Source organism: Curcuma longa, chromosome 11 (assembly GCF_044706935.1).
Source record: "Curcuma longa cultivar G26 ecotype Majalengka, Jawa Barat chromosome 11, ITB_CL_G26_1.1, whole genome shotgun sequence".
Taxonomy (NCBI): domain Eukaryota; kingdom Viridiplantae; phylum Streptophyta; class Magnoliopsida; order Zingiberales; family Zingiberaceae; genus Curcuma; species Curcuma longa.
This window is the reverse complement of record NC_133871.1, coordinates 30,551,041-30,571,090: the sequence shown is the minus strand read 5'-3', so window position 1 is coordinate 30,571,090 and position 20,050 is coordinate 30,551,041. Positions and strand designations below refer to the sequence as shown.

At 38.1% G+C, this 20,050-nt stretch overlaps 3 protein-coding genes across 3 annotated transcripts; 2 read left to right on the top strand and 1 right to left on the bottom strand.

Annotated features, from left to right (window-relative positions):
- Window positions 1-202: 202 nt before the first annotated feature.
- On the bottom strand, window positions 203-8,218 carry LOC141837975 (U11/U12 small nuclear ribonucleoprotein 65 kDa protein). Its single transcript, XM_074725349.1, has 12 exons — window positions 7,945-8,218; window positions 7,003-7,074; window positions 6,634-6,846; window positions 5,697-5,778; window positions 5,398-5,583; window positions 5,139-5,300; window positions 4,885-5,055; window positions 2,708-2,795; window positions 2,490-2,548; window positions 1,143-1,208; window positions 783-877; window positions 203-708 (listed from the first exon to the last, which is right to left on the bottom strand). The coding sequence occupies exons 1-11, from the start codon at window positions 8,181-8,183 to the stop codon at window positions 794-796; spliced, it is 1,422 nt and encodes a 473-aa protein (XP_074581450.1). The 5' UTR covers window positions 8,184-8,218; the 3' UTR covers window positions 203-708; window positions 783-793.
- Window positions 8,219-11,950: 3,732 nt separating this feature from the next.
- On the top strand, window positions 11,951-13,176 carry LOC141838596 (NAC domain-containing protein 2-like). The gene is made up of 3 exons (XM_074726114.1): window positions 11,951-12,186; window positions 12,284-12,564; window positions 12,643-13,176. The coding sequence occupies exons 1-3, from the start codon at window positions 12,009-12,011 to the stop codon at window positions 12,979-12,981; spliced, it is 798 nt and encodes a 265-aa protein (XP_074582215.1). The 5' UTR covers window positions 11,951-12,008; the 3' UTR covers window positions 12,982-13,176.
- Window positions 13,177-14,205: 1,029 nt separating this feature from the next.
- LOC141837974 (leucine-rich repeat receptor protein kinase HPCA1-like) lies at window positions 14,206-18,825 on the top strand. Its single transcript, XM_074725348.1, has 19 exons — window positions 14,206-14,450; window positions 14,550-14,673; window positions 14,741-14,812; window positions 14,931-15,005; window positions 15,107-15,178; window positions 15,265-15,426; window positions 15,509-15,583; window positions 15,664-15,735; window positions 15,814-15,885; window positions 15,963-16,031; window positions 16,123-16,200; window positions 16,291-16,362; window positions 16,448-16,582; window positions 16,662-17,092; window positions 17,178-17,309; window positions 17,396-17,535; window positions 17,610-17,829; window positions 17,912-18,147; window positions 18,233-18,825. The coding sequence occupies exons 1-19, from the start codon at window positions 14,366-14,368 to the stop codon at window positions 18,572-18,574; spliced, it is 2,664 nt and encodes an 887-aa protein (XP_074581449.1). The 5' UTR covers window positions 14,206-14,365; the 3' UTR covers window positions 18,575-18,825.
- The last annotated feature ends 1,225 nt before the right edge of the window (window positions 18,826-20,050 follow it).

Sequence of the window (20,050 nt, the reverse complement as noted above, 5' to 3'; positions counted from 1 at the left end):
TCATCATTTTAAAACATTTTTAAAATGATTTTTTAAAACATTTTTAATTGAATATCGGATATATATATATATATATATATATATATATATATATTTTAAACATTTTTAATAATCATTCATCATTTTAAATAAAAATATATTTATAAATACGTTTGCATATATTTAGCGCGATTGTTTACCCTCTGTGTAACCATAGTTCATCTAAGAGTTAAAGTTGGATGAAATTGTATAGAAGAAAATGAAAAGGCCATTCCAAATAGCTCAACTGTTCAGAACATCTCCTCCTGTCACAAATTTGCCTTTCAATTAAAGGAGAGCAAATTCAATCCTCTATAAACTTTTGAGTAAAAGAGGCATCGTCCCACACGAAGTTGATGCAAGAATGGAAGGTTCATGTATAATTAGCTAGTGATGTTTTCCATCCTGATGTAGGTGCTGAACACTGCATTCTTTCAGACTGCAAGAGGTTTGAGTAGTGGCAGTTGTTTGGACTGCAGTCTAGTTGTTACTCCAGTGGCTTCGGCAAATTAAGCTGCCTGCTAGTTGAGCTGAGCCAACTCTGTTTGTTGTTAAAATGCCTGCTAGTAGGGAGCATAAGGAATGACCAACCTGGAACTGTCGTCCAACTACACATAGCAACACTGGAGATTTTCCCAGAGCACCCAACTTTAGTGAAATGTCCAGCCATGTAAAATGAAACTCTATACTCTGAAATAAGGATCCAAGGAATTTGAAAATGAGTTGCGGGTTAGAGTAGATCTGAGATATACACTTGCACTTACAATAACATGACTCAGTTTGCTTTAGCAGCACCAGAGTTACGGCCAAACTGAATGATGATTGGCTTTCCTTTGAACACGTATCCATTGACTAGATTCTGCACAAAGGTAAAATAAATTAAAAATCAAAATTTTACATAAATGAAGAAACTCCAGGGAGGAACTGCAAATTTTGTCACTTTTGAATAGTTCGACTATAGGGCTAAATACTAGGATGTACGTCCAGCTTGCAGCTTCATAAATCTTAGTCTCATCAGCATGGAAGAATAGAAAATGTACTAAATGGTTATCTACAGAAGATGTAAATCCAGGAGGAACGCTATGAGAAGAGGCAGATACGTCAGGCTATTGTTCAACACCCACCAGTGCATGCTGAGCAAGATCTACGGATGGAAATGTCACGAATGCTTGACCCCTCATGCGGCCTTCCTGATATACAATGAACATAAGGAACAGAAAAGATTGACGTTATAACAGTGTATTAATGTAAGGCACAACAGATACCAAATTGAAAATTACAGTTTTATTGCAGCAATTACGTTAGGTGCATATGCTAAAGCATTAAAGTATGTTCATGTAAGATGTCAAATAATTATCTGCTCAACCTGGTTATATGCACAAACAAGTGGCATGCGATTAATAAAGGTTGTCAGTAAATATGAATACACTACTGACTGAAGCAGCGCTGAGAAAAACAACAAAATGTTATGATATCTTAACTATGCCAAACAATAAATCCAAATTGATAGATTTGATGCTATAGTTTTATTTCAGCATTCATACAAGTACGGATGTAAAAGTAACCAAGTATTTATCTCCTTGGAGTTTGAGATAGCAAACAATTAACAGCTCAAGCAAATTATGCAGCCAAACAAGGGAGATGAGATTAATGAAGGCTATCAATATTAATAGGCCCCATAATGAGGGAATAGTGCTGGGCTTAACAACAAGAGAGTTTCTGTTCCTACAATTAGCACCTAAAACTATACCTTGATTTACCAATTCAAAATAGATTTTTAGCACCCATTAACATCTCACACAGAAATCATAAATGATATTTGGGGAATTGCATGGCATACAAGTTAGCATATGTGGCAAGTAGTTGGATCAAATTAACTAAAAACCAAGGATAATACGTACTAGACACTAAATTCAAACAGGGCCATCATTTTTTAGACCACAAGATGAAGCATCAACTTGCTTGTTACCAACACCAACCATCATTTAGTTTGAGCTGTTAAGAAAGGAATCATTATTACATTTATATTCTTAACACTCTAACGTGTCAATATTGACATTGACAATTACCACAATTTGAAGGGAAGAGCTCTTGGTTTGATTCACACTGTCATTTGGAAGGCATGTTAGTCCCAACTATTTAGGATAGCCTATATGGAACTCTATCCAAGGTCATAAGACCTACTTTGATATTAAGTAATTGGCTGACTGCCTTTCTCAAAAAGCTTAAATGTGATAGGAAAGGGTCCAGTCTATGTGCATTCTTACCACATTATTTGGTTGGTTACTTTAGAACACTACTATCAGTCAATGAATCAACAAGATCTACATGAATAAGGAATACACAAAAAAAACAGATAAAATAAAATAAAGTAGTCGCCCAGATCTTCAACAGTTGAAATCAGCAAAGAAAATATCCAAATTTACTTTCTCATCAAAAGAAGTATGCATGATAATCAGCATGACTCGTACCTGCATCAACTTAATAGTGAGACCAACTCTGGCAGCTTCAATGCTTCCAAAAAGCGACCCTGAGATGTGATTGTCAATACAAGCACAATAAAAAAGGATTTACAAGGAAAAGTGAGCAGCTAGTTAAATTAGTATGGGTACTTATCAAACTATTAAAAAAAGAGAAATATGAGTGACCCTCTCAATATTTAACTCATTTTGATTTCTAAAGAACTTACCAAATATGAAGTAGAAGTCATCAACAACCACATCTTTTGCCAAGTTTTTAATGTACAAGACACTTGCAGGGTCTCCAGGAGAATAATTCTGCAAGGTTGAAGCATTTTTATTCCATCAAACCAGGTATGCATGAATACTACTAGTCTGAACATAATGACAAGATACACTGATCCAAAGTTCCAAACTACCATTGAATGACTTGCAAATGTTAACTTCAATTTTAAAGGAATGGAATAAAGAAAAAGAGGAAGAGCATAATAATCCAACAAGAGTGAATTCACATCTGTAGGTCTGAACTATGACTTCAAAGATCAATTTAGAGCCTCATGTCTTCATGCTGTTGCACTAGAATCGTGTTCATATTTTTAGCATCATTAATTGTCATAGTCAATTTATCCTCTTTTTTCCTTTTTGTCAGACCTGTTCTAGTTTATATATCAAGCCTGACATAGAGAATACCTATGCTCCAGTTTGATGGGGAATGTGATGCAATAACAAATTGAACCAAAACACACATAGAACCTGGATGAATTTGATTAAACACGGAAATAACTATCTCACACAGAGAAGAAAAGATCACACAGGGAATCAAAAATGGAAAAGTTTTATTAACTGAAAGATGAAAAATACAGCTAAAATGACACTACTTTTATAGAGTTGACCTGAAACAAACTAGGAAATAAATATCATAAATCTGGAAATACAATAACTTAATCAAACTCCAACTAAATTAAAAGATACCCATTATGCTCCTACCGAATTAAAAGATAACAAATTTTTTACACCAAAATTTTAATTCAAATTTCAAATTGATTTCATTCCTTGTTTGCATTAGACGGTTGAGAAAAATATCAAATGCAACCTAGTAAGGCATACCTAGTTGCATCAATTTTAGATACAATAGTTATACAAGGGCTATAAATACATGAGTAATAACTAACACTACCTAAAGTACAGCATTCTATCCCTATCAATTGTATGTTTGAATAAGCAGATCGTAGACCACAGTTATAGTTTAATAATAGCTGATTGTGCAACTCATATCTGCATTCCCTGATCAATCAAACATACTAATAAAAACAAAACAAACCTCTTCATCTATTTCACATCACAACAATTTGCAGACCAGAATAGATCTTTAACCATCCTAAACTGATAGAGATAATGCTAAACAGAAATTATGTAATTGGTAGAAAATTGATGATAATGTAACCAAATGTTTTTAATGTCTACTTATGTCTTTCCTGCAGTCCAGTAGCTCCACAAGAATTAACAGTGGTTGCAAACAAAATTAAGATAACAAAATGCAACAATTAAGATTGTTCCTGTAGGACTAAAAGTGGTGTTTGTTCTGTAGGACAGAAAAGGAAATGAAGATCTACATTAAACATCTAGCTCACCAAGATATACAAATATACAATACATTGCAGCATAATTAACCAAATCTCTAAAGTTTGTTTATGGCTCTAAGTCGATTGGAATTTTCATTTATCAGAATTGTTGATATTGTAGTTTGTACTGGAAATTTAGACTTGATCCTTCATACAAGGAATAAGAAAAGACCAACCAATAAATTGAACTTGTGAATTATTTCATCCTTCTGTTTTGAGGAAATATACAAGCAACCATTGAATTTTGCTGTAATTAATTTCTGTACGGCACTAAAGATATCTGCAGCATGCTCCAGTAAGTCAAAGGTTTCATTAAAATTTGAACAGCTTAATCATTAATCCTTGCCTCAAAAATCCATACAGAGTGGGTTTTAACCTGAAATGTAACTAACAATACACATCATCAACTAGAATCCTCAGGATCTCAAAATACCAGCTATTAGGCATGCATAGACTAATCCAACAAGGGCTAGTATCAGACAATTGATGATATCGCCATTACTTTTATCATCTCAAGTTATACAAATTACTGAATCAGAATACTGTGTGAGAGACATAGTAGGCATAAAAAAAGGGCAATAAATCATACAAAGATACAAATCAAGTTTTCTTTGTATCCAAGGGTACTATGCAATAAACTGTGGGCAAGGATGAAGTAAACGGATAAATGCAGTATCATAAAGATTCAAACTATACTTGCATACATTAATTTTGCTTTTCCTTTTCAAAAGTTAGTAGATTTGATTCAAGAAGCCAGGTATAATAAAAACAAAGAGGAATGATACCTTGAACATGGGAAGAGACAGTATTTCCTCTGGAGGCAATTTTCCACTTTCAATTTCTTGTGGTGCAGCGATAAGCGAATGCTCAAAATGCTCATTATCTAAAGCAAGTTCTTTTACACTGACATCTTTTTCCATAGTTTCCTTGAGAACTGGTTTAGGAGCAACCTTAATCTAATATCAAAATAAGGTTGCATCATGTCCAGCAAAGTGCAAACATATAAAAGAATATTAAGCTTGTGAAAAAAAATGAGAACCTGCAACACAGGATTTTTCTTTCTAATAACTGGAATTTCTTTTGGAACCAAGGAAACAGGTTTCAATCCAACATCTTCATGTGCTACACCTTTATCAACTGCAGGACCAACAATTGCTTCTCGCCTCCTACGCTTTCGACGATGACCACTCTCAGCATCTTCCTGCAAAGGTTGATTTCAAGTTAGGATAAAAAGCTAGTTTTTGAACAAGTTGAATTTTAATACTACAATATAGGAAGAACTATGAGTAAATAAGTACTTCTGATGATTCCAACTCAGACTCTTCACTGGATAAATCATTCAAATTTGACTTCATTGCTGTTGTAGTAGGAGGCAGAGGAGGTGAGGGAGGTGGAGCAACAGGTATTGGGGGTGGTAATGGTGGAGTTGGCAATGCCATGCGAAATGGTGCTGGAATATTCATTTTGTTCATTAAATGCAAAACCTGAAAAGATAATATGTTGTTACAAATTACACAAATTCCAAGAGTCTACCATTCTATTTTAACTTTGATAGAACAGATGACATGGAAAATAACTGTGTTGAAACCAATTCAACCTGTGTATAAAATCGAGGGACAGCAATTAGTGCATTCACAATGTTGGTCAATATATTTCCATCAGGAGGAGGATATGCATACCTACAAAAGAAGTTCACAGTTCAAAAGTGTAGTTTGATAAGAACATATACTCTATTGAAAGAAAATTGAACTGCAGAAGAATTACTCTAGCTTCCAGATTCTTGTTAATTTATTTTAAATTACTAAACTAGTATCCATCTATGACAGAGAGGTGATTCTATGCTATAGAAATACTTTTTAAGAAGAAATATCATCAAAGACAACCATGCCTCGAGTCAACAGGTAACCAATGGATGGTAGTTATGTATTTATTCCATGATGTTTTAAAGAAAGGAGAACTTCGTTCCTGACAGATGGCTTTAGTAATTACATGGAAGCATAAGGTAAGTTACTGGATTCAAATATATCTATCATTTGCAATAATGATAAAAAAAATTAAATTGTAATCCGAATATAATTTGATCAAGCAAATAGCAGGACTGGGTTTATCACTGTTGCTGGAAGCCTGAACCTATCTTGGGCCTCTTAGCACAAGCCCAGAAAAGAAAACTCATGGAAAGACAAAGTGACTGTTCAAGGAAAATTCAACCTATATTTCAGTCAGCAAATTTAATCAAGAGACAGAATACATCTTTAATATTATTACATAACTGATAAGAATAGGCTGTGCAAGCTGTCAATGAAGATGGACATGGTCCACACGTGTTCTCTATAATATGTCTAATGAGGTAAGTACTTATAATTTTATCCTCCCAATCTTATAACTTATGCTCCCACATTCTTCATGTTAAGTCTTAGAACTCCTAATAGAAAAAGGTAACTACTAAATCTTGAATTGACAAACAAAAGAAAACCCACATTGATCAACTAAAATATAAAAGAATAATTGTTAAATCATTGTCATGGACAACATACTCGAGATGTGGTGGAAAAGGATAGTCCACACCCAGCCTTGGAGCAATGGGTTCACCAGTCGTCAAGTTCTTTTGGTTTGTAAAAGATTCCTTGAGATGTGATGAATTTGCTGTGGAATCCTTCTTTGATTGAGAATCACTTTTCTGATCTGCAGACTTCAAATTGGGCTTGCCTGCTCTCTCTACTTTTAAAACTTTTCCTAGAAATCTCAACCTAAATCATCCTCCAAAAAAAAAAAAAAAATAAGAGACCATGACAATCTTGAGTTTGATCACAGAAACTACAGTGGAAAGCAGGGCACAAATTGTAAAAAGGTCTCATTTTGACATGAACTAGTATCGTCAGTTAAAAATTAGTTGAATCATCCACCTGTTCAACTGACTTTGGGCTTGAGTGGCTAGAACTTCATCCTTGAAATCCACAAAGGCACAATTCCTTAGCCTAAATTAAAGAGAAAGAATTAATTGACTAGAAAGCAAAATAGTGCTTTAACGCGAGTCAAATATCATAATAAACAAAAGAAGAGTTTAGAAGGAAAACATGCCTACTAAGATTCATGTAAAAATTGCATCTTTTAAGAAAAAATATGAAAGAATAGATAATTTATTCCCTTATTTAAAAAGAAAAAACACTATATATATATATATATATATATATATATATATATATATATATATAACTTTTTTTTGTCATTCCTCCTCCAGAAAAAGTAATGTATTTCAGGAACAGATACTCTCATTTCCACTCCAGAATTCTTGTTCAGTGTTAAAAAGATTATGAGGTAGTTATTCTTAACCAATGCCCACTGCATGCAAGATATATAATGAGACAACATGAGACCCCTCTGCCTACATATACCGTAATACATATTAGCTAGACCATTAAACTCCGTGTTCAGATTTGGTATCTCCGAAACAAATAGATAATGTTATGGACACTAACACTGCGTCCTGCGTTGCTCCGAATATACTTATTCACTAAGCCCACAACCTAAACTAGTTGGCCTGCAACTATGCTTCCAATGTTCAACAAACTAAACAGTCCACGATCGAACACCTTTATAAATAAAATTTACCAAGAGGTTAGCAGAACAAGTGCAAAATCCACAAAGAGAAACTTTCCTGTACATAGTTCACTGTTGTTCCCTAGAATATACAAAAAGACTCTCCTGTACTGAAAATACACCATTTCAGGCCATGAAAGACAGTTGACAAGCGTCAAGGACAACACGCACGTCATGGACATCACATCGAAGTTATGGAATAAGCAGATCAAAAAGACCAGAAACAAACAGAGCGACAGGTAGTAGACCTTCCACCGGCGCAGGGCCGGACACTGGAAGCGCCATAGTGGGAGAACAGACGAGATAGTAGGTCGTGAGGCATTCCTTCCGGCAGATGTCGAACCAGGAGCGTCGCCGCTGCTTCAGCGCCGGAAGATGACTCCTCGGATTCAGACACTAAATTTGAAGAAAGTGGAGGCGGCGGCGCTGTATCCCGTATCGGAGGCATCGGAGGTATCCGAGGAGCCGGAGGGAAGAAGCTCGACATTAGGTTTTCCTTCGCCTCTGCTCCGCTACACGGAGAGGCGCAGGAAAGAGAGATGACGGTAACGTTAACGCGTGGTGTCTGGAGATGGACCTCATTATTGGGCCTGGTCTCAGACAGATCGGGCCCAAATTGACAAAACAAAGTATTTAGTATAATACAACTTTAAATTCAAATGTATAAAAGTAAATATACTAATCATATAAGGCAGTATTGTCGACGATATTAGAACTGGAGATGGACCTAGTTCAGTTGGAGATGACACATCGGATATAAGACTAGATTCTAGGGCTGACTAGCTGGGACTCATGACTTAGCTCCGCAGCTTGAACTCCACTCTCGAAATGTCAAGTTCGACTCCACTCGGGATCCAACACCCAATTCACATCCAGCTAGCTCAGGATTTCACATTCAACCTTTCTCAAAGCTTAACTCTAGTTTGACATCCGACTTCGAGCTTCGAGTCCAAGTCGCCCCACCGAGTCTCCTCCCGACCATACCAAATCTCGTATCAGCCTCAAGGCTCATCTCAGATGACCTCGGCTCAGGCCCTCACACTCCCCCTACTCAGTGCCCTACACCACACTCAACTGACTCTGCTTTCTTCATTCTCTCATTTAGCTTGGCAGGCCGTCGTCAGAAGGACACGTGCAATAAGGTGATATCTCAAGTAGCTCATCCACCCGATTAATGCGGCGTGATAGCGCAGTCTGATGTTGTATTAGGCATGAGTGATAAGACTCTTCGCTACTATGACGGCAATAGGATGTCCTCCTTATCGACGATGGGACATCACCTCTGACAATATCTTCACTCTCCTTAATTAAGATAAGACATCTTTCTCTTCATAAGTCTATATAACTCCTCCGCCTTTTGCGGATGCAGGTACGCGCAGAAAACCCACGAACATACTTCTCTCTACATTCCAACATTTCTTCTCTATCTCCAGTCAGGTCTGACTTGAGCGTCAGAGTTGTTGAGTCAGGACACCCCTGGCCTATGTTCTCATCATCTTCTTCCTTCTTACAGCTCAGAGCTTGATAGCACGTTATTAGAATCCATTTTATCCAATCTATAAGTTAGGTATCTTTCTTCGCCTCTCGTAGGTACCATTTTAATCCAATCTATAAGTTAGGTGGTCGGCGACTCATTCAAAGACAATATCTTAAGCAGGAACATTTAGTATTATTATAATTTATTAGAACATGAGATTTTATGAAGCAAATTACACATTAATATTAATCAGTGAGATGATGGCAAATAGATAACAATCAAACTTAGGTCCACTAGTTAGTATTTGTATATTATTCTTTATGCAATTAGTATATATATTGTTTAGTTGATAAAATTGCTTCCTCATCTTTCTTTTAGGAAGATTTCTCAACCTCTTTCTCTTTTTAATTCATCAGCTTAACCTCTAAAATATAGCTCTCTATCTTTTTCTTCTTTTTCATTTTCTTTTTATTTGTTCTGTTAACTTTGAAAAACAAAACAATCTAGAAGGTAGGTGTTGGTCGCTCTATTTCAATCAAGACTAATATTTCCTGTGAGTTGCATGAAAATATGTGCTCAAAACTTTATGTATCAATCAACAGTGTTTTTTCACGCAGGGAGAAGTCAAGCTGGGTGATGCGGGAGCAGTACTCCTTAATTTTTTTAATATAAAAGATATAAAAAATATAAAAATAGGAAATAAATGAAGGCGACAATAAGACCATCTCTCTCTTTCATCCCATATAAAATTTCTTTCCTCTATTAACATAAATTATTGATAAAAAATGTGGTTGCCCTGAGTGGGAGGGTTTTTTACTGCCGTTGCCCCGGCTTGAACAGCCTTTGGTGGGAGGATTTTTTATCACGGTTGTCGCGACTCGAATTCATATAAATCTATCCATTGATATAAATCTCTCATTTAATTATCAATTCAACTTATGAGCTTTTTGCTCCTTTTTTTTTATAAAACTTAATTAATCCCATTGATAAGAGCTTCAGGGTAAATCAGAAAGTGCTCCCATATTTTTTAATTTTAATTTCTATTTATTCTAATTTGCATTCCATTTACTATCCAACTTATGTCAATTAATCATGGAGTGATGATTCGATCTTACGAAAATTTCTCTTTTAGGGCAATCATCTATTAAGAGAAATTCATCTATTAATTTATTAAAGTTGAGATTCGATCTTTAGTGTGAGAAATTAAAAAAAAATGTCCTATCTCACTTTCTTTTACATATGAATGCGCTTTCTCTCTAATGTAAAACGTGATAATGCTTACATTAAACGTACTCATTGGCGGTCCCATAGTTTAATGAAGAAAGGTATAATAAATCTCAGTTAGTCAAATCTCTAACGCTCTATTTAGATGGGGTGAGAGAAGATCCATTAACGAAAGGAGAAGGCAATGGAAAAAAGAAAAAGAGAGGAAAAAGTAAAATATTTATGTTCCACCTTGTTTATTTAAAGGGAAGGAAGATTAATTAATGTAATGCGTGTTACCTTGTTTGGGAGGAAAGGAATGAGAATGAAGATTAAATATATAAGTTACAAAAATACCCTCACTTCTTAAAAAAATGTACATAGAAGACGGATAAAAAACTGTAAAATTCTATGAATATTGCATGTAAAAGTTGAAACATACAAGGTGTTAAAATAAGCAACGTATGCTCTTTACATAAGTCTCTATCATTGGAGGAGGAGAAGAAGATTAGGTTATCTATCTTTATCCTTTTAAGGAGAAAAAATTACGTGAGCGGACACCGATGTTGATACTACGTAGAGTGTGAGCAATATTGGATGTATGTTGTGCAAGGAGCGACGACGCAAAGATAAAATATCTAAATAAATAAGTTAATTTGATAATTAATATTTTAAAATAAAAATAAAATATTCTTTAAATTTCTTTCCTACATCTTACATCGGAAATATAAACATCAAGGATAAAGCATTCTCTCCTCTTGTCTTGCTTAATTCACTCCATCTCAAATAAAAATTAAAATTCTCTTTCTCTTGCACTTCTCTTTACTCCTCCCAAAACAAAACGTGAGTGAAAGAAATTTTTAATCATGATGGTTACAATTCGAATCCTTACCTTTTAATATAAGTTCGTTTATTACTTAAATATATCAACTCAGCTACGTCAAAAAAATAAATGATAATCTCATTAGCCACTATCATTGGGGTGGTCGGTTTCTATAGAAATTTTTCATCGGCCACCAGAGTAAATCGGGAAGTGCATACGGCGGCCAACCAAGCCAATATCCTTTGATTGTGTTTTCTCATTTGAAAGAAAAATTCTACAAATACGTCATAGTTGAGGATCGAACCGAGATCAAATTACAATCCGAATATTCTACCGTTACACCATTACCCCAGGGACATCAACTCAGCTACGTCAAGAGACCACATGAAGTTGTTCAGCTGTGAATCCCTCGACCGTATGAATTGAATCTCCTCTTTCCATCTGCCGCCATTGCTACCAATCTTTCTCCGCCTCGTGCTGGAGAATTCCTTCCCCATTCAACGTCAACACCTCCTTCCCGTCTCTCTCTACCTGTCATTTTCCATGCACGCAAGTCTCTTTCCTATTAGGTTGCATAGATTTAAACTGTGCATCGTTCCGCACCTCTAATCAGTAAAAGCATCGGTAAGGGCTATATTTTGAGAAACGAGAATGATCGGATTCATGAATCACGTAGTCAAGTCCAACACTACGGCGAGCCTTGGTGGCGGCGCCGCCGAGAGTTGGACGACCTTTCAGCTCCACCATCTCACTGCGGCCACAGGTATTTAAACTGCACTGGTTGTCTGTTCGCTGTGAACCAGCTGGTCATGGCGAGGAAGAGAGACGCCGAGGCCGAGCTGAACCTGCCGCCGGGCTTCCGGTTCCACCCCACCGACGAGGAGCTCGTCGTCCACTACCTCTGCCGCAAGGCCGCCGGCCAACGCCTCCACGCACCCATCATCGCCGAGATCGACCTCTACAAGTTTGACCCTTGGGACCTTCCAGGTACCCTTCAAATCGAACGCCTCATCGCTGTACTTCTAAACTACTTGAACTGAAGTGTGTAATTTGAGGAAAAAGCTAATGGGTTGTGTGTGGGCAGAGATGGCGTTGTTCGGGCGCAAGGAGTGGTACTTTTTCACGCCGAGAAACCGCAAGTACCCCAACGGCTGCCGGCCAGACAGGACCACCGGAAGTGGGCACTGGAAAGCAACAGGCGCCGATAAACCGATCACCCCGCCGGGCAGTTCCCAGCCGCTGGGGATCAAGAAAGCGCTCGTGTTCTACCATGGAAAAGCGCCGAGGGGAGTCAAGACGGATTGGATCATGCACGAGTACCGCCTCGCTAACACTGATAGATCGTCGAACAAGGGCAGCCTAAGAGTACGTCTCGAGCTCTCGAGTTCCACAATTGAACTCTCTCTTTTTTTCCCCCACTGACAGGACTTTGCTTTGCTTCAGTTGGATGATTGGGTCTTATGCCATTTATACCACAAGAAGAACATCTGGGAGAAGTTGCAGCAGGAAAAAGAGGCAGCAGCATCAGCTGCGAAAACTACGAATTTTTCAAGGTTCACCGATAACTTCACTCCGGAATCTGATGTCCAACAGCATCAAACAATCCCCAAATTCGATCTTCGAGTTTCCGAGAAACTTCAGCAGATTGATTGCTACATGAACTTGAATCAAGATGGCTTTCGGGGTGCTTTAGCAGCAGATGGACTTGCTTCAATATTCAGTGTATCAAATACAGATCGCAGCTACTTCAGACAGAGCCAACCCTGCTTACCACCATACTAGAGTTAAACGATGAACTAAAGAGGAATTCAGTGATATGAGATTCCTTTGATTGTTGGTACTCTTTTATGTGAACTGATATTATGGCTTATGATCAATTTTAAGTAACAGATCAGTTTGGCCACTGAACTACTTTCTTATTTTCTGCTAAAATAAGCAAGCATTTTGCAGTTTTTATCTGCAAATGTCTGAGTTATGTAATGGACACATGCAGGCATTGCATTTGTGGTCTCATTGTGGGTTTCAAAGAATGAGAAGACAACAAGCTTCATTGGTTTGTGACCAAATCAATCATCTAATGCAATTCGATAGGCATCAAAGTGCCATTCTAAATCTTTGGAACATGAACTTTGGCTTACTTCTGAAAGGTTTTATTTGAGGTCTTTATTTCAATATTCAGGAATATTGGTACAAAAACAAGGGTATCAAATTGAAATACCATCTAACTAAAGTGATGAATCTCAATTTGACATCTGTTTCTTTGAAAACAGCAGTAACATTATATTCAGCTTTGAACTTAAGTGAAAAGAAGACTGAAACATAGCTTTTGATTCAGCTAGAGGACTTGCTGGTCTCCATGAGCTTGCTAAACCTCCAATAATTCTGATCATCAGCTATTGGAGTTGCAATAGATGGAAACATTTAAGCATCTATTTTGGGAGCTACAAACATTAACAATTAAAGCTTATTTAGCATCTATCAATTGCTCATGTCTTTATTTTGTCTATATTCTTGATCTGATAATTCAGGTGGTTTCTGTTTATTCAGCTCTGATAATGCAATTTGTTATCTTTTTGATGAAACCATTAACCAAAATAATCTCCTTAACATAACCAAAATAAGGGACATGAGACTAATATAAAAACTATTTCCTACATTATGTTGAGTTAGACAGGCTAAAGCTAGACAATATGAATAAAGTTAAATAGTTACTTGAGCCAATCAAACAAACCCAGCTTCTTCAAGTTCCATTCTTTACATGTTTGCTGGATTTCATTATCAGCAAAGAAACTTGAGTAAACACGGTACCTTAACTTATGTATTTAAGAAAGACCAACTAATTGTACGTATGTGAGGAATACCTGTACAGTAAGATACAATATCGTGTTTGACGAGCATTTAGTGCTGTCCTTATCTTGGCTAGCTGGCTTGAGAAAGATCTTAGACTTATTAAATTCTTGGCCAATCATATGGTGTCTTCAGTATTCACAGATGGAAAATCTCCACTGTTTCTGTTTCCATACTTCTTCGAGCCCCTAAAATCTTTCTTCGTTTCATACTCAAGAAGTACTGCCGGCTCTAGAGAGGTTTGAGATCTTGATGGGCGTATGTTTTATGTTTGCTTGCAGAATCTAGAAAGGAAAGAATTGGTCTCTCTGTTGCAGTCATGGCTTGTACAAAATTCTTGCTTCTGCTATTCGTGTGGCTGCTTGATCAGCAACTTGGCTCCTGTAGCACGGATCCACATGATGGTACTGTTCTTCTTCTTTTTCCGATTCTACGAAACGAATTAGCACAGTTGCTGCCATGAATCAGCTGATGAACTAACTACCAACTCTAAAATCTGGCAGTTTATGCTCTCAGATCTCTTTCTGGTGAATGGAAAAATGGACCTTCGAGTTGGAGGCACTCAGATGATCCGTGTGGTGACAATTGGGATGGAGTCAATTGTAGCAACTCAAGGATCACAGAGCTGTGAGTTTATCTCAAACTGTGCTGAAATTTTAATAAACTGGTAGAATTTCACTTCATTTTTTTTCAGGAAGTTATTCAACATGGGCATTAAGGGTACACTAAGCAATGCCATAGGAGATCTTACTGAATTGCAGCGCATGTGAGTTTAGTATACTAAATCCAATCCTTCAAACACTTGCCATAAGTTTTAGTTTCTGAAATCTGTGGAAGGAATGAATCACACCTTAAGTTTGTGATTGTGCCACCAATGTATCCAGAGACTTTTCCAATAACCGATATCTCAATGGCCAACTTCCACCGAGTATTGGAAATTTGAAGAAGCTCAAGGATCTGTGAGTCCATCAGCAATTTCTCCATCTCATCATTCTGCATTTCTTGAATCATAGTGCTCAACTACAAACATAACCTAGATGCTCTCTGAACTGCTTCTCAGGATACTGATTGGTTGCAAGTTCAGTGGTACTATTCCTGATGAACTAGGCAATTTAACTCAGCTCCAGACCTTGTAAGGATGTGGTTTCCACTGTCTTGCTATTTTTAGCTGAAGAACAAGAGTCTGTCTGATGATTCCCACCTCAACCTGTGTCACAGATCATTAAATGCAAACCATTTTACTGGTAGAATACCTGCATCCTTGGGTAGGCTCGCCGACCTCGTATGGCTAGACCTGGCAAACAATCAATTAACTGGAAGCATCCCAACTTCAGCAACTGAAGGTTCAGGTTTAGATCAGCTGGTTCGCGCTCGGCACTTGTAAGCCTTAGTTTTCCTTTCATGATCAAAGAAAAAACTTATGCAGTGAAGAATTAACAATGATGAACTATGTTCTTATCAGCCACTTGAACAAGAATCAGCTATCAGGTCCAATTCCACAAAGCCTTTTCAGCTCTAGCATGAATGTTATACATATGTAAGATGTATCAGTTCTATTGCCACCTGAAGCTTCCTTGTAATAGGCCCTCTGCATTCTAACTTGTTGTTTACATTCAGACTGCTCGACAGCAATAACCTTTCTGGGGTTATTCCAGAATCGATCGGACTTCTTCAGAAACTAGAAGTTTTGTGAGTGCTTGCGATTTATTTCCTTATCATCAAACTGTTTGTTTATATCTAATGAATCTTTCTTGCGCTTTTTCTCAGACGGCTAGACCGCAATTCTTTGACTGGACCAGTTCCTCCAAGTATCAACAATCTGACAGGACTCAAAGTGCTGTGAGTGATTTCTGGAATCAATGAGATCAAATAACTTCTGAGCTTGAGAAACTGATCCTTGCTTGCCTTTGTTTTAGAAACTTAGCAAACAACAAGCTAAGAGGAATGATTCCAAACATGACCGGAATGCATGCCCTCTACAATCTGTAAGAAGAAGCCATTTCAGAACTAGCTTGATTTTTTCCATTTGGTGAAATGGGAGATTGATTATCCATTTATGCCTGATGTCATTTACAGGGACTTGAGCAACAACTCATTTGATCCTTCAGAGGCTCCATCTTGGTTCTCATATGTACTTCGAAATCTCACAACTCTGTAAGTGTGCCAAATTAATATTCAAATGAATCTTGAATTGTAGCTTTCCTTCAAGATATGCAGTGCTTAATCTGAGAATCACTTCGTCAGAGCTATCGAGGCTGGAGAGCTTCATGGGGAAGTGCCGGAAACGCTGTTTAGCTTCCCGAACCTACAGGAAGTGTAAGTATTTCATAGCACAGAAGAAGGTCTAAGAAACCAAGAAAAGTACCTCATTTCAAGTGCCTTTGCCATGTTCGACTGACAGGAAGTTGAGTGGGAACTCATTCAGTGGCGCCCTCAATATGGGAACCAACATCAGCAAGCAATTAAAGGTGGTAAATTTTCAAAACAATTTACTTACCTCAGTCATGGTCTCTTCCAACTACAATGACAGACTAATGTGAGCACAGTTAAGATTATCTCCTCATTTCTAAGGTAATTTTCCACTGCATGTTCTTGATCCAATCACATATCTGCAGACTCGTGGGGAATCCGGTTTGCAGTAACATGCACATAAACCAAACAGAATACTGCCGAGTTCCAGGACAAGATGTTGCATTCAAATTGTCTGATAATGTCACTTGTTCGAATCCTTACGAAGCAAAATCAATCTTCAGGTCGCCTTACTTCAGTTATCTAAATGATTCAATATATACCCCACAATTGAGGGAAAGAATTTCAAATAAACTTGGAGTAGCTCAACGAGAATTCTCGATCAACAATTACTCCTTCGATAGTGATGAGTACTTGCAAGTGCACATGAACTTTTGCCCTTCAGGTTCAAGTTCAAGGTGCTTCACGAGTAAAGAAATATTGATGAAACTGGATCTGAACAGCAAAATTGATAAACTCCCAGATGTGTTTGGACCATTTTACTTCATGATGTTCGACTATCAGTGCCAAGAAAGGGGTAACTGTTCTGAATTCTTACAATGATCATATGTATTTTCACTTCAAAAAATCTTACCTATTTTTCTGCTGTTGGTGACTGTCAGGGAGCAAAACCTTGATAATTGGACTGGTGATCAGTTTTTCTGTTGCATCATTAGCTGTTGTCTGCATCGCAAGCTACGCGATACGGAAAAAGAAGCAAGCTGAAAGAGCTATCAATAAAAGCAATCCTTTTGGTACTGTATCTTACTCATCCAGTCAAGCTTAATCACTTCTTGAGATAGCAAAGAATTTTCACCTCGACTAATGTCTATGATTTCAGCTTCATGGGGATCGAATGGTGAAGATGTTGGTGCTGCGCCAAACCAACAATCAGTGAGGTTCTTTTCGTTCAATGAGCTCAGGAAATGCACAAAGAATTTCTCCAACTCCCAAGTAATTGGAACAGGAGGCTATGGCAAGGTACTGATGAAATTCAACGTTTTGCTAATACCTACAGACCCGTGTGTTCTTCATCTGTTCCTCCTTCTCTACAGGTCTATAAAGGATTTCTTCCAGATGGACAAATAGTGGCCATCAAGAGGTTGCAGAAAGACTCCTTGCAAGGTGGACTTGAGTTCAAAACAGAAATCGAGTCGCTGTCGAGAGTGCACCATAAGAATCTCATACAGCTCTGTGGCTTTTGCTATGAAAAGGAGGAAAGGATACTCGTATATGAATACATCTCCAATGGAACCTTGAGCGAGAACTTGTCAGGTACAATCTCCACAGCAATGGGGTTCCTAATTCTCTTGGCTTGTCTTTTTCATTGATACAGACCAACCCCAATTTGCTGCAGCATCAAAATCTAAACTATTGGACTGGAAAAGGAGGATACAGATCGCATTGGACTCAGCCACTGGTTTAGCGTATCTTCATGAGCATGCTAATCCGCCATTAATCCACAGGGATATCAAGTCGACCAATATCCTTCTGGATGATAACTGGAATGCAAAAGTAGCAGACTTTGGTCTTTCCAAGTTCGTGAAAGATGTTGAAACGGGCAATGCGTCTTCTTTTGTCAAGGGAACATGGGTAAGCACACATTCCTAAGTATTTCATCATCATAAACAAGCCAAGTATTTCATTACTGATCACGGCGTCGATCGATCATTCACAGGGCTATCTTGACCCTGAGTATTTCAGGACCAACCAGTTGACTGCGAAAAGTGACGTTTTCAGTTTCGGCGTGGTGATGCTGGAGCTTGTGACGGCCAGGAGCCCGATGAAGGCCGGCGGGCACATTGTTGGTGCGGTGGAGAAGGCAGTGAACAGATATGATAGGGAATTCTATGGACTGGAGCATGTAATGGACAAGGTTCTAGTGGAGGAAGGAAATCTCATCGGTTTCAAGCAGTTCGTGGACTTGGCACTGGTGTGCACGCAGATGTCAGCTGAAGAACGCCCAGCTATGAGTGAAGTTGCAACGGAGATTGGTATGATCATGAAAAATCTAGACTGAGCAAGAACCAGAAACTCCAAGATCCTCCTTGCGCCGCACATATTTCAGAAGTCCAAAGGATGCTTCTACGCTTTAATATCATTGAATTTAAAATGAAATGACGGTACTCTTTTCTTAGAGATCGAAGGCCAAGTGCATGCCTCCGAAGGGAATGAATCATTAGTTAGATCGTAGCCTCAAGCCACACTGTAATTGTTATGGGTTAGTATGATTGGATCAAGAAGATCAAAATTTAACCTAATTTGATGATACGTCAGATCAGAAACATACTTTCAGAGCCTATTGGATAGGCTCTCGGCTCGGTAATCTTAACTCAGTACTCAGTTAGGTCGGACAGACGACTCCAAATCAAGGAACTACCCCGGTCAAGGTCCAATAACCATTCGGCAGACGACTCAGCTCAAATTTGCGTTAGCTCGGGCTCCCACGCCTAACTCAACGACTCAAGTATTCTACTCAACTCGTTAGGCTTTACTCTCAACTGGAGCATCCAAGCCCGCTCGGCCCCCTCCTTTCTCTCTCTCAGCTCAGTATTCTACTCAACTCGAGCATCCGAGCCCGACTTAGAAGGCAGCTTGAGTCAAGGTCAAACACTCGACTCGGTGTTAGATTCACTTTCGGATCTCGCACCCAACCTCTTTTAAGGTTTGACTCCGGTTCGAGTTTCCTCTGCCGACCATGTCCCACTCCCTCGATGCCCTACTATGCTCAGTCGGCTTCGTTCTCCTCGGCAGCTAGGTAGGCTATCGCACGAGAGACATAGGCAATCATTAGACAGAAGAGTTTACCTCTTTAATGCGGTGTAATGATGCAGTATGATACCGTATTAAGATGAATGACATGACTTTTTGTGGTGATGGGACATTCTCTTTACTTAGATGGACATCTCCTCTGACAGAATCTCCATATTCTTCTTAATCACGATATGACATTTCTATCTTGTACGTCTATATAACTTCCATTCCTTGTAGATGCAGGTATGCATAATCATCATATGCACTCAACTAACATCCTTGTTGATTTTCTCCTCCTGTTTCGAATCGGTGACTAACTTGAGTATCAGAGCATTGCATCATAGCACCTTTAGTTTCCATCCTCACTCTCTTCTTATTCTAACAATTTTTTAGAGCTTGTGAGGACCGTGGGGGCCCATCCATTTCCTTTCTGCTTCCTCAACGATCAACTTTGCTAATCCGATGGCGGGTGACGCGTCCGATCTCGACAGAACAGTAATAATAAAATATTCTACAAGTTTAGTAATCAATCATGATACCAAGGGCAACGTCACTTATTATCTTACTCAAGCTAGAGCACGGGAGCCGATGGATTTGTGATGAAAAAAAAAATTATGAAAGAGAGAAAGATAATTCGAAGACTTTCGGTCAGGTCGAAATCGGCATGAAGTAATAAAATTGCTAACGATCCGTTATTTAGATATTCAATTCGTACAATCTAATTAATCAAGGAGTTAATTGA